Genomic DNA, 13,959 nt, shown 5'->3' with positions numbered 1-13,959 from the left:
GCTTTTATTTTATCTTATTATATATTGTTTTGTTATATTTTATTACTATCTCTTAGAAACCTGTTCATTTCTAATAAGAGAAAGAAAGGGAGTAGGTCTGGATGAGAGGAGAGGTAGGGATCAGCAGGGTGGAATAGAGAGAAAAGAAACCAAAATCAGGATATATTATGTGAGAAAATCTATTTTCAAAAAAAGAAAAATATAAGAAAACATTATATCTTAGATACATAGAAACCTGTACCTATATGTATTTTCTTTATATTTTTGCTTAAAACATTACCAATAACCATTAACAATTCAATTTATACAAAAAAACTATTGTAATAAGGTAAGCATTTTAAAGACTACCAACAACCCAGTTCGAACTTACTTTTCATGAAAATATGAAGCAGGACTAATTCAAAAGGTAAAATGTACCCAATATAACGGCAGCTAAGCTTCATAATACCAAATGTGGCCTACTACTAATTCATAGCTAAAAGTGAGAAAAGTCCTGAAATACTAAAGAGGCCTCAGAAACCTACGATGTGATGTATCTACCTACAATGAGGCTTGCAATATTTATATATGACATAGGTGTGATATAAAATATATGTACAATATATAATATCCATATACCTATTTAACTCATTGTCAGTTTTGAAATGGTCTTATGTAGGACTAGCCACCCAAGTACTGAGACTACATCCATACACCATCACTAATATTTATAATTCCCCATTTATAAGCAAGTTTATTACTGAGAAATGTGATATAAAATAGGAAGGATTTGTAAGTTGAAGAGATATTTATAAGCATGAGTTATCACTTTAATTTTTATAAATGTCAAATTAAATCAAAAAGTGTAAAAGGCCCCCCAAAAGTAGAGCTTTGCCTATTCCTACCAATTTACCCAAATTTAACATAATTCCAAGTATCACTATTTCAAAATTTCTGTTTCCAGATAGAACTGTTTCATGTAGGAGCCACAGATCAAATCAATGCCAACCTACAAACTCTCTCGCTGCTGGGTGATGGAACAGGGAGAGAAACCGTGGTGAGCACAGAATTGTGGAATAAACTAACACTACCTCACGACTGTACAATTTGCAAGTCACTAATCTGACACACTGGAAATACGTTAGTTGACAGATAACTTAAGAATCACTGAGTTGGGCCACGGTTCTCAAAATGTCTTTCAGGAGGACATGAGATTAAAATTCTTAGAAACAAAGGATGTGACGAATGTCATCTCATCATCAAAGAACAGGCTCTGTGGTTTTCTTTCCACTGTCCTTCCCTTTCCTGACAACACTTCTCTTTGAAACTGAGATACGACAGCTGCTTGGGTTTGCCCATGCAAGCAGTTACAATATTCTGGAATGGTCTTCCTTGACTCTAATATGCCAAAGATTCACCAAGGGACACCTGTTAAACTACAGAAGACAACTGAGCAGGTGCTTGGAGTCCATCATACCGACAGGTGCCAAGTGATACCACACACTACTGTGTGGCTCACATGTGCAACCAGCAAGGTGACCAAAACACAAAGCAGAACTGACCCAGAACACTGGGCTGTTTTAAGACAGAGGGAAATGGCTGGAACTTAGACGTCTTTACTATGAGAACTCTGCTGCGCCCAAAGCCTAACCCCAACTAACTAAAGTAGGCCATTTAGTAGTGGATGCCTCAGTCCATTCTGCATATTCATGTAAGGCTAAATTTATTCATTTATGGATAAACAAAACGCAAAGTTCTGTTGTGCTTTTAAGAGAGCCAGACTTCAGTATACAGATTGAATTGTGTCATGATCATTTATATATTAAGTATATCTCATTATCCCATACTTGTTAACACATATTCTAACACTGAACTCTTCCATTACTGCAAATAAATCCCACCTTAAACTCTCAATTCCTTAAGAGGACACATATAGTCATATAAAGACAGATGTCTTTTCTTTATTCCATCTCTGCAAAATCTTCACAACTGCTAGAAAATTTAGTGAGTACAATACTGGTAATTGGGGCAGCAGAAAACAGATGAGGTGTTCATCAGCATATTCAAATATAAGCCAGGCAGTGGTGGCCCACACCCTTAATCCCAACAGTCAGACACACATGTTATGTACTCATTGGTAAGTGGATATTAGCCCAAATGCTCGAATTACCCTAGATGCACAGAACACATGAAACTCAAGAAGGATGACCAAACTGCGAATGCTTCACTCCTTTAAAAAGGGAACAAGAATACCCTTGGGAGGGAATAGGGAGGCAAAGTTTAGAACAGAGGCAGAAGGAACACCCATTCAGAGCCTGCGCCACATGTGGCCCACACATATACAGCCACCAAACTAGATAAGATGGATGAAGGAAAGAAGTGCAGGCTGACAGGAACCGGATGTAGATCTCTCCTGAGAGACACAGCCAGAATACAGCAAATACAGAGGCGAATGCCAGCAGCAAACCACTGAACTGAGAACAGGACCCCCGTTGAAGGATTCAGAGAAAGAACTGGAAGAGTTTGAAGGGGCTTGAGACCCCATATGAACAACAATGCCAAGCAACCAGAGCTTCCAGGGACTAAGTCACTACCCCAAGACTATACATGGACTGACCCTGGGCTCCAACTGCATAGGTAGCAATGAATATCCTAGTAAGAGCACCAGTGGAAGGGGAAGCCCTTGGTCCTGCCAAGTGAACTTGATTGTTTCAGGGAGGGGTAATGGGGGGAGGATGGGGAAGGGAATACCCTTATAGAAGGGGAGGGGGAGAGGTTGGAGGATGTTGGCCTGGAACCAGGAAAGGGAATAACAATTGAAATGTAAATGGAGGAAAAAAAAAAAAAAGAAGGCAGAGGCAGGCTGAATCTCTGTGTTAGAAGCCAGCCTGGCCTACAGAGGGAGCTCCAGGACAACCAGAACTATACAGAAAAACTCTATCTTGAAAAATAAACAAACAATAACAAAAACCCACAAAGTCAAATACTACTTAAGGTGGCTATTTTGCACCAACAAATATGTAGTAGACATGAAAAGAAAAACAACTACAAAAGTTGTACTGTATCCACATAACCATAATGTGTTTAACATTTGCATTTGAAAACCTTCAAAGTGAATCAACTTTTAATTATCAAAGAAACAATAAAGACTTCTGATGAAGTGCAACTGATTAAATAAACAAGGATAAAAATGGTTTAATAACAAAACAAGACAAGCAACCAGATAAAGTCAGTAGAAAACTGCCAACAGCAACCAAACCGAGAGAAAAGGTGTATCCCCGTCTCTCAACGACAGGATGATTCAGACATCCTGGGCACTGACCCTTCCCTCCCACGCCAAGTCAAACACAGGAAAAAGTCAAATGGACACAATCCAGCCAAAATCTCATTGGCTAAGCTTAGCATATGCTTTTCCTCTTCAAAACTCATGGTGGAGCTTAATCTCCGCTCTGAAGTATTAGAGGGTGGGCACATGGTGTTTACAAAAAGATCTGTGGAAGGCACTAGATCAGAAACCTCCAAGATTACAGCTGCTTTCTAAGAAAGGGACATACCCTTGCTCTATTGCTATTGCCACTTAATATCCTACACCACCTCAAGACTTCCATCAGGAAGGCTATCACCAGAGGCAGTTGCCTGTGCTCTATTAGGAGTCTTGGGAACTAAGTGGAGACAGACAAGTCATCTGCACATGCTTCCTGTCCTAACCAGAAACCAATAAACAGTGTTTTCCATGGCTCATGATTGAAAGTTAACAAAAGAGCAACCTACGCTTAATCCTTTCCTTTCAGAAGTTTATAAAATCATAAGCCATCAAGTATGACTCTACTTAGAAAATTTTTCCACCAATATTTAATATTTAATGTTTCATGTTAGGTATTTTACAAAATTCGCCTTAATTAATGTCCAAGCTCTGCAAAGTCAGTCCCAAGAATTTAGTAACACTTTTTATTTTTATTCCACTTACTTATAGAAGTAGATCAGCAGATCCTGAGAGCGGGTACAAGTCAGGATTGGTCTGGAACAGTGTCTCGGGAGACAGCCTCAGTGAGAAGGGTCATTTAATGGAGGGGAATGTTAAACTGTTGGGGCAATAGAGCCTTTTGGTATAAGTGTACATCACTTATAAGGAGGAATTCCAGGTGTTGCCACACATGGCCTGATAAGGGGAGGGGAAATTTAACCTGGCTACCAGGCTACATGAACTCCTGGGGTTGGGGGAACCCAGGACAGGAGGCAAGCAAACGAACTCCTGCCAATCTCAGGATGAGATTTTTGGGGCTTGTGCATGCCTTGACCCCACTCTCACTCTGGGGCAGCTCCTCTGGTCCCATAGCTCCTCAGCCCACAGTAGGACACATAGGCCAGAGGGCACTTTTGAAGATCAAAGAACAATTTTCAGGAGTTGGCTTTCCTTCCAACATGGGAGTTCCAGGGATTAAACTCAAGTCTTGGCTTGGCTGCAAATGCCTTCACCTGAGTCTTCATGGCAGAGTCTTCTGAACGTCTACACTTGAACTTTTTTACTTGAACTTTAGATCTAGATCATGTGGGGTATGGGCACATTTTTAAAGAACCTTTAGATTATTTATGACTCAAACTGCTCTATCTCTATTGTTAATAAGTCAATAAAATACTGGCCAAATCACATGCTCTGAGAACTCTTAAAAGAAATGTCCATTTTCTGTTAGAAGAATGAATGGCTTTATAATACACTCTAAAGCATTTTTCCCTACCTCTCAGTGCTTAAAGGATCTCCTCTAAAAATGCTGAAATTTTTCAGTATTTGAACATAGCTTCTCAGAGACTGGTTCTCAGAGCCAGAGTCCAACAGAGATAAAATATTTTAAAGATGTGTGCATCTGTGTCTGTGTGTGGGTATATGTCCCTGAGGGCAGGTGCCCCAGACTCCCTGCAGCCTCTGGAGCTGGACAACAAGGTGCAGCCACACGCTTGCCATAAGTGCGGGGAGCTGAACGCAGGTCCTCGGCAAGAGCAGTGTTCCTAGCACTGGGCCACCTTCCAGCCCTCTAGCAGTCACAGTTTACAGTGAATAGAAATAGAAAGACTAACTTCATAATTTTAATATTAATATATTGAAAATATTATTTTAATATATAAACAATAAAATACTGCAAAATTTATACGTTTACACTAAATTTTCCAAACTCACTACATGTTATAACATATCTGACCTTGGACTAGACACATTTGAAGTGTTCAGTAGCTACATATGGACATTACAGTACACTAAAATGTCCCCAAAGGTTCTTATATTGAAGGTTTAGAATTCAAAGCAGCCATGTTTAAGATGAGATTTTTGAAGAAATAATATTTCTTTTGGCTTATGACCGAACCATCTGAAAAATATGGTAATCTTCTCATAGTCTCCATAAAAACTAAACTATAACTGATTAATGTGAGTAAGCCTGAAAAGTAGAATCAATTCCTTACCACTCCCTTTGTCACTCTTGTAGCAGTTGTTATGGGATAACATAAAACTTCTAATACCCTTTTTGTAAACTCTTCATGCTTTGACAAGACATTCACAAGTATCTCAGAAATCAACCTATTGATCTCCATCTCAACTGTCACCTTCTACTTCTGCTCAGCTCCAACTACTGCAGTGCAGAGTGACATCACCTCTACCTCACCCCCATCCCCTGACTAAAACTCATCAACTTCTATTAACTACAAAATGAAAGTTAAACGTACTGATTATAAGTGCCTGCCACAACACCATGTTCAATAATTATTTGTTACACAGACAAATTGCTGGATCTACCTGATTTTCCCTAGACAAAAATCAGACACAGTGTTAAGACAGGACGTACAACAAGCAAGGCACATATGTTACTACACTGGAAAGTTCTCCAGGCTCCCAAGTCTGGATTAATTGCTTTCAGATGTTTTTCAACACCACTCAGCAAGAAAAACAACAGTGCAGAACATGTTTAAATTCTACCTGTCATACACCACTACACTCCAAAACAAACACAGTACCTTGCTCAGAGGAAGCATAAATGTTTTCTAAGAGTACTTCAGTACATACAGTACTGCTGGGGCTATGTTTCTTTATATTAACTTATTAATATAAAGAGAGCATACATGTAATACCACTGAGATGATCTATTTGTCTCTACCTTAAAAACCACAAAGCTGCAATGATGTAAAGAGGCCCTATGTACACACAGGAATGTGCTGGTATACACACACACACACACACACACACATGCACACACACAAACTCACATACACAAACTCACACACACACATATACATACACACACATATACACATATACAAACTCACACACACACACAGGCACACAAGTGCACATACTGAGGTTACAGTACATATTAGGCTGAGTCCTCCCCTTCCACCATCATGACTTTCTTCTCTGTTCTCTTCATCTTTGACCTGACAATTTCTTAACATGTCAGATTATCGCATATTTCTTTTCCCCTTTCTGCTTTTCTTTGTTGGACTATGGTTCCACAAGTATTTCTCACGTTTTTCTATTGCTGATAGGATAGTCTACTTATTGTACAAATGATATTCTCTTACCTATACATTGTAGACCTTAAGAAGTTTCGACTGCAGAACTTATGTGTAATATAAATAAAATGCTAATATTCTCCTTTTGTCAGAATGAGAAAACATAAGCTAAAGTAAGCTGATGTGCTATTTTTATGATTCTTGAACTGTTACTATGTGGTTTTTAGTTGATTTAGCAAATGCTGCTGTGTGAAAGAAGAAATTTATTTTCAACCTGCTGAGGCAGCAAGTTTCTTTATAGACCTCCTTCATGCTTGAGGCAGTCAAGCCTACAGGCAGCTGAAACTAGATTTATAGGTGAGTCACCAAAAATGACTGCAAACAGCACCTTAAAAAAATCACACAGTCTGACAAAATACCCAGTTTACACCATCAAGAGAAGCAGCAAGGGATGTGTAACATATTCTATGGCCAAATGTTAACAAAGGCATACTCCTTTCAACATTTTAACTTTGCAAATAATATAAACTACAGAGAGATTATCAATGTGCACTAGAGGGGGAAATATCTTCATATAGAAGGTGTTGCCAAGCTGGATATTGTGGTGCATGCCTTTACTTCCAGCACTTGGAAGATGGAGGCAGAGGTAGGCAGATGTCTGTGGGTTCAAAGCGAACCTGATCTACATAGCAAGTTCTAGGCTGGCAGCCAGAGTTACATAGTGAGAACCTGGCTAAAAATAATGGAAGGAAATGAAGAAGGGTGTTTCCAATAAGCCTCCTTGAAAACCAAATAAAAACAACTGGTTTCTTATAGTGTCTCTTCAGCATCTAAAAGATACTATGATTTTTGATCCTTCCCAAAAGAGTACACAAGAACATCTGTATGAAAGTGGTGATGAAATGCATAAACCAGGTGTGGTGGAACATACCTTTAATCTCAGCACTCAGGAGGCTTATGCAGGTGGAGCTCTGGGAGTTCCAGTCTAGCCTGCCTTCTGCATAGTGAGTTCCTGGACAGCCATAGCTATGTAGTGAGACTGTCTCAAAGAAAAAGTGGATAGGAGGAAGGGTAGAAAAAAAGAAAAAGGAAAGAAAATGCATTTCACAATTTCAGAAATAAATGAATAATATGTAGTTAATAAGTAGCTTAAGTAGCTACAGTAGACTTCATATAGCCGCCCACAGCTGTAACTGGCTACAGTGCCAGCCAGCACTAGGAGAGCTGAAGCAAAAGTCATAGTTGAAGGTCAGCTTAGAGTATACAGTGAGGCCATGTGGGAGAGAAGGCACAATACTGTGCTTACATGTGTGTGAGAGACCATGTGGGAGAGAAGGCACAATACTGTTCTTACATGTGTGTGAGAGTTGCTACAGAATAACAAGGCTGAATAAAAATTCCTATATCCTGTTCATAAACATATTATGCAACTACTAGCACTACTGTCAGTAGTTACACTGACGCTTCTACCTACCAAAGGTTCTGTCAGTGCTGCTAAGACACGGTTTTCAGTTAAGACTGAGTGCTCACTCACCAGCAGTCTCCTGGGGAAGAGAGTGCCTCTAAGAAAACTGAAACCAACCAAACAAGAAAAGCACAGAGGGTGGGCTGAAGAATGACAATCGTACTCTTTATTGTGATTATTAATAAGGCTACAGAGAAGCTTCTACTGGTGGGATATGAAAGGAAGAAGAAGGACCTTAAATCCAGCCATGATGAGTCTGAACATTGCTCCACTTCTTTTCCTTAGGGCTAGATGTGCAGAAGAGTGACTCCCTCTGTACTCTACAGGACACTATTTCCATTGCACTATTTAGCCAATGGTGGCTCTCCAGCACTGGAGCTGACTGCACTTTCTTAATTGTAGAAGAGTAACAAATGTACATGGGCCAGAAGATGGTAGTGTGGTCCCAGGAGCCAAAGTGAGATGGCCCAAAGGAAGGGCGGGAAGGGGATCTTTAACATCAGACTCTATCTCCTCCATTCTATTTTAAAAAAAAAAAAAAAAAAAAGAGTCAGATACCTGGAGTGTTCTGTGATTAAACCATCAGTGTTCTGTGTTTCAAAAACATACTTTAAAATAAAATTTTGTTTTCTTTAGTTTTTGTTTCAGACAAGGTGTCTCTCTACAGCCCAGAGTGGCCTGGAATTTACAGCAATCCTCTAGCTTCATCCAGGGTCTACAGCTGTGAGTCACCATGCCCCCGCCTAAAACACACATTAACTACTTTATACATCTTCAACCCTAAACTGCTTAAGAAAACAAAACACACAATATAGTGTTTTGTTTTGTTTTCAGAACTTAAGACTTCAAAACATAGGTCTAGATGATCCAATTAAAGTGATGAGTTCTTTCACTGTGACATAACCCCACACACTAAACTTCTGTCCCAAACAAAAAAAAAAAACAAACAATTCCACTTTTAAATATAGGATTTAATCCTGTCTTTGTTGATGGGTTTTCTGACAGCCTCAGTATAAAGCCCAGGCTAGGATTACAAGCACAGAGCAATGTATTATTTTTAATCAACCATTTAAATGAGAAGTAATCACAATGCACTACAAGTACTGGATTTTTCTCTGAATATTTGAGCATACTCTTGGTTCTACAACTTAGAAATTGAGCAAACTATTACTCTTGCAATTTGGTTAAACTACACAACATTAATTCTATAGACAACATGGTCTCACAAACATAAATTCAATGATTACATTCTCCCTAACACATTTAAAAGGAGGAAAAAGAGAAGGAAGAAAGAGAGACTGGGCAGGGAGGAAGGGAGGGAGGGGAAAATGGCTCAGATAAGAGACTTGGTGTGACACAGGAACCTGTAAAGCAAGCCCCAGTGAGACGTGATGACCACAGGAGCTTGCTAGGTAACAGTCAATCCAAAACCAAGGAACAAGCTCCATATTCTGTGAGAAACTCTATCTCAGTGTAATCAGGAGAGAATGATGGAGGACTCCCAGCATCCTCTTCTGGCTTCTGAATGTGCACTCATATGCACAGACGTATATACACATGCCTGGCTCATTCACATCACATGCAAAATGTTTTAAAAAATAAAAGATTCAGAAACATAATGTGAATGTGTACAGTAAGTAGAAACCAACAATTCTCTCTATAGATGACTGAGGAAAAACAAGACACACGACATGATTAATACTGTTCCCTACACAAATATAAAGCCAAATCCCTTCTATGAAGTTATTTTATGCATAGAAGTAGACATTACGAAAGACCAAGGTACCATTTTAGATATTTAAACCAATTTACTGCAAAAAATCCCTACATTTGAAAGTGACGTCCATAAAATCTAATCCTCTGTGCTACAGGCCGGGGGTGTGGGGCTGTTGGGAGTATAATACTGCTTAATTTATATTGTAAAGCCCTGAATTTGGCTGGAATATTACTGAACATCTGAGAGTTAAAATATTCATAAACAACCCAATAGATTTCAATAAATTGGTCTTCTGCATCTAATTATCAACATAAGCCATTCACTATTATCTCCCTACTTCACATACAGTGAATAAACAGATTAGTAACTGTGTAGCTGTTTTAGCATTTCAGTTTACCTACAACTACTTTAGTACCATTGAGTCCCAAATTATTTTGTTTAGAGTCAACAACAACCCCAGAGGGGAAATCTGGATGTCAGAACTGAGTTGTTCAAAGCTGTTCTCTAAACTTCTCTTCACAGCACTCTTATCCCTTTAGACCTTTGAAATTCTAATGAGAGCATGCTTAAGTCTCTAATTAAAGGCCCAGTACAAGCCACATCACTGAGGAGAGTCCAGGCCTTCCTTCCTTGGCACAAACTTTGACTGGTCAACATGGGTCAGGATTCTAGAAAACTCCTACCAGCCTCAGTGATCCTAGCCTTTATCTGGGCTCTTCTGATGTAGAGCAGATTGGTAGAAGGGAAATGTGTAAATCTAACTTGCAATACAAAGTGGCAAAGGATTAAATGTAACCACTGGAGACTTGCAGCTCTAAGAAAGGAGGAAAGCATTCTAAGTGGGCATCTGTGACTGACCGGGCTACTTCAAGGTCAACTCTTTCAACTTACTATGCAGTATATTTCTAGGTATCAAAGATCCCACAGAAAAATAATACACAGTTCTCTGCTTTAAGAGGAGCTTTAAGAGTCCAAAGAAAACAAATTTAGAATCTTGGATCCCAATAAAGTAACAAACCTACCTAGAGGATATAGCCCTGTTTCAGAATTTATTCCAAAGACCCTATTTGTAAGTAAAGGGGTATCACTAGTTTCTAAGAGTAAGACTCAATGAAGAACTCAAATAGATGCCAGGTCTGATGTGATGCAAACCAGCAATTCCATCAGGAGTTGGAGGCCAGCCTGGGCTACATAAACTGAAATGAAGACAGACTTAAGATTATTGTGGACAACTTTGTAAAAAAAAAAAAAAAAAATCAAGAAAATGGAAGGAGGCATTCCAGTATAAAAGTAAAACTGAATAAAGTGAAATTTTTAACTACTGTACCAGTAATGGGAGGAGGAAGAGGTCTGTATTTATCTATTAAATAAATAGTAAACACACTGGACTGGACCAGTCTCATTACATCAACATTTATTTCAACCACTTTCTAGTCATGTCAGGGGAGAAAGTTAATTAACAATTCTTTGCCTTCAACTTCACACCTGTGAGTAAAGTAGGGGGAAAAAAGGCCTCTCAAGTCACTTAGCAAAACCTTCACTGGCAGGGTTGTGATGACCCTGCCCTATTCATCAAAACTTTATGATCAAAGTCAAATTCCAATCCTTTAACCCTCCTTGGTTTTAATCCTCAAACACCTTCCTACTTCCAGGAACCATTGGGACCCAGCGTCCTTTCTCCCAAACAATAAGCACTTTCCTAACTCTAGACATCTACAAAGCCTTTCTTCACCATCTGTCAGAACCCACTTCTCTCCTTCAGTCATAAAGTACGCTCTGTCTTGACGGTTTGCTAACACTGCAATAGTTTTCTTGATGCTTCGCCCTTCTCACTAAAGTGTAGCTTCAGAAATCTGGGGAAAATAATCTGTGTTTCACCCTCATCCCTAACCATCAGTCCAGAAGGTACCTATGCCAGGCTGGGAAAAGCGACGCTGGATTAAACTGGATGTTTACAACTGGAATTGCTGAACTTCCAGAAACTGCTTAATTTCGAATAATTTGTAATAATCTGTAATATCAGATCCCGAAAAGTCACGGCTGAAAAAGTCTTTTTTAAAAAATCAGACCAACGCCATCCTTTCAAGAAAAGTTCCACGGGGCAATCCCGGCACGAGTAACGGGGTGGTCATTCTCTGCTTCGCAAGTTGAGCGTGCAGCAAGGGCAGCGGCGCTCCTGTCGGCGCGGTAGTTTGAAACCAGGGCAGCCGGCCGGCTCCGGCCGCCGCGCGGGGCTGGGCTCCGTGCTCCCGCCAACTTCCCACAGGCCGCCGCCTCCCGCGTCCGCCGCAGCGACACCCGCCAGGGGCGGCGGCGCGTCGTGCTCGGCTCCGCGGGTCCTCCCTAGCGGCGCAGCTCGGGCCTGGCCACCGCCCGCTCCCCGGCCCGGAGGCCTCGCTCTCTCCCCGCGGGCGGTCGCTCCGCTCCGGGTCGCAGGCCGCCGCCCCTAGGGGAGCGGGGACACTCGCCGAGCTCCGCGTGGCGCCGGGGGCGGAGCCGGCCCCGAGGGCCCCCAAGAGGACGGGGGCGGGTGGCTGTGTCCGCCTTCCCCGCCGCATCCCCGGCGCCCCTCTCCCGACCTTCCCTGGGGCCCGACCAGAGCCCGCGGCCGGGCGGCCGGCGCGACGCGGCACTTACCAACCCGCCTGGGACAACGCGGCGCCGGACACCTCGGCCATGGTTAGCTGCTCAGGCTCGGGGACGGCGGGGGTCTGAACTGAGGGTGGGGGACAGGCCTCCTGCTGGAGACCCAGAAAAAAGAAAAAGAAGAAAGAGAGAAAAAAGAAGAAAGAAAAGAAAAAGAAAAAAAACTCCTCTGTTCGACTGTGCCACTGGGCATGCTCAGTGCGACGGGCGCTTCCGCGTGCGGGTTCCGCTCGCCGCGTTTTGCGAGCGGCCGCAGGGGCCGGCCAGGGCTAGGAGCGGCGAGCCGCCAAACGCGGTCTGGGCCGGGGGATCGGACGCGGCGCAGCGGGGACCGCACTAGGCTGGCACCTCTCCTGCCCTGCAGCTCGGTCACTTTCTAAGTTGCACACACGGGAGCCGCGCTTTCCAGGGCCGTCTCACGGGGCGGGACACGGACCCCGCGGCCCGGGCGGCGCATCGGGGATGATGCTACCACGGCCACGTTTAGGGCGGTGTAGCCCAGCCCATTCTGCACCAGAGCTGATTGTTCTGGTCAGGGCCGGCTCCATTCACCCGGCCTAGTGGTCGGCTGAGACTCAAAAGACTGCAACTCGAGCCCCCTCTGAGTCCCAGCCGACAGATGGGTGAGCTAGGCACCCTAATCCTGTACTTAGGGGAGTTAGCGTTGAACTTGGTGGAGGTGACAACTGCTTTTTCTTGTCACCCTCCTGCTGGGCGTCGCCCTGTCCCAGCGCGGCGCCGCGACCTTGGCACCAGCACCTAGCCGGGTTAGCACCGCCCTACACCGTGCCCTTTGCCGCACGCGGGAGAACCGGGGTGCACGGCGTGTCCCCGACTGAGCATGCGCGACTACGCCACCGAGCTGCGCCGAAACGCTCCAAACGTGATTGGACAATCGGGAGTCACACAGGCCAATCAGAGAAAAGGAGTCCGGATGGGGCGCGGATGTGTGGGTGCTCTTAAAAAGTTTGCTATGAGATCTGGTCCTTCTCCAGAACCATGGCAGAGTAGGAGAGGTGGCATCCCGGTGATTTTGCGGAGTTAAGGGCTATTTAAGAACTCAGATTCTCAGAGAAAGAACTGGAAGAGCTTGAAGGGGCTCGAGACCCCAAAAGTACAACAATGTCAAGCAACCAGAGCTTCCAGGGACTAAGCCACTACCTAAAGACTATATATGGACTGACCCTGGACTCTGACCCCATAGGTAGCAATGAATATCCTAGTAAGAGCACCAGTGCAAGGGGAAGCCCTGGGTCCTGCTAAGACTGAACCCCCAGTGAACTAGACTATGGGGGGAGGGCGGCAATGGGGGGAGGGTTGGGAGGGGAACACCCATAAGGAAGGGGAGGGGGGAGGGGGATGTTTGCCCGGAAACCGGGAAAGGGAATAACACTTGAAATGTATATAAGAAATACTCAAGTTAATAAAAAAAAAAAAAAAAAAAAAAAAAACTCAGATTCTGTCTGCAACCCGTCGCGGTTGCTACTTCACCTTTACTGTCACCATCACAGAGCCAGACTTGGGAGAGACTGCAAAACTGGCAGTTGCTCCTGAGACTTAGAAGCAACTTGTTAGAGAAAGAAGGGTGTTAAGTATCCTGAAGTTAGCTGAAATCCCCATTTTCTCACTTTAGCTGGTCACAATTCTAAAGTCA

At 42.7% G+C, this 13,959-nt stretch overlaps 1 protein-coding gene across 7 annotated transcripts in view; it reads right to left on the bottom strand.

The window, feature by feature from the left end:
* Tdrd3 (tudor domain containing 3) overlaps positions 1 to 13,563 on the bottom strand; it is a 162,852-nt gene extending 149,289 nt beyond the window's left edge. For 2 of the 7 annotated variants that reach the window (XR_005493732.2, XR_005493733.2), the window contains exon 1: positions 12,297 to 13,560. Coding sequence is in view for 3 of the 7 variants with exons in the window: in XM_063274315.1 (XP_063130385.1) it covers positions 12,297 to 12,337 (41 nt within the window). In the remaining 4 variants the exon portion in view is untranslated. Of the gene's footprint in view, positions 1 to 12,296 lie in introns of all 7 variants that reach the window. The other 5 variants (XM_039093361.2, XM_039093365.2, XM_063274315.1 and 2 more) reach the window with 4 other exon arrangements.
* Between the last annotated feature and the right edge of the window lie 396 nt (positions 13,564 to 13,959).

This window comes from Rattus norvegicus, chromosome 15 (assembly GCF_036323735.1).
Source record: "Rattus norvegicus strain BN/NHsdMcwi chromosome 15, GRCr8, whole genome shotgun sequence".
NCBI classification, from domain to species: domain Eukaryota; kingdom Metazoa; phylum Chordata; class Mammalia; order Rodentia; family Muridae; genus Rattus; species Rattus norvegicus.
Note: the sequence above shows the minus strand (reverse complement) of the source record. Positions and strands in the feature narration are given on the sequence as shown.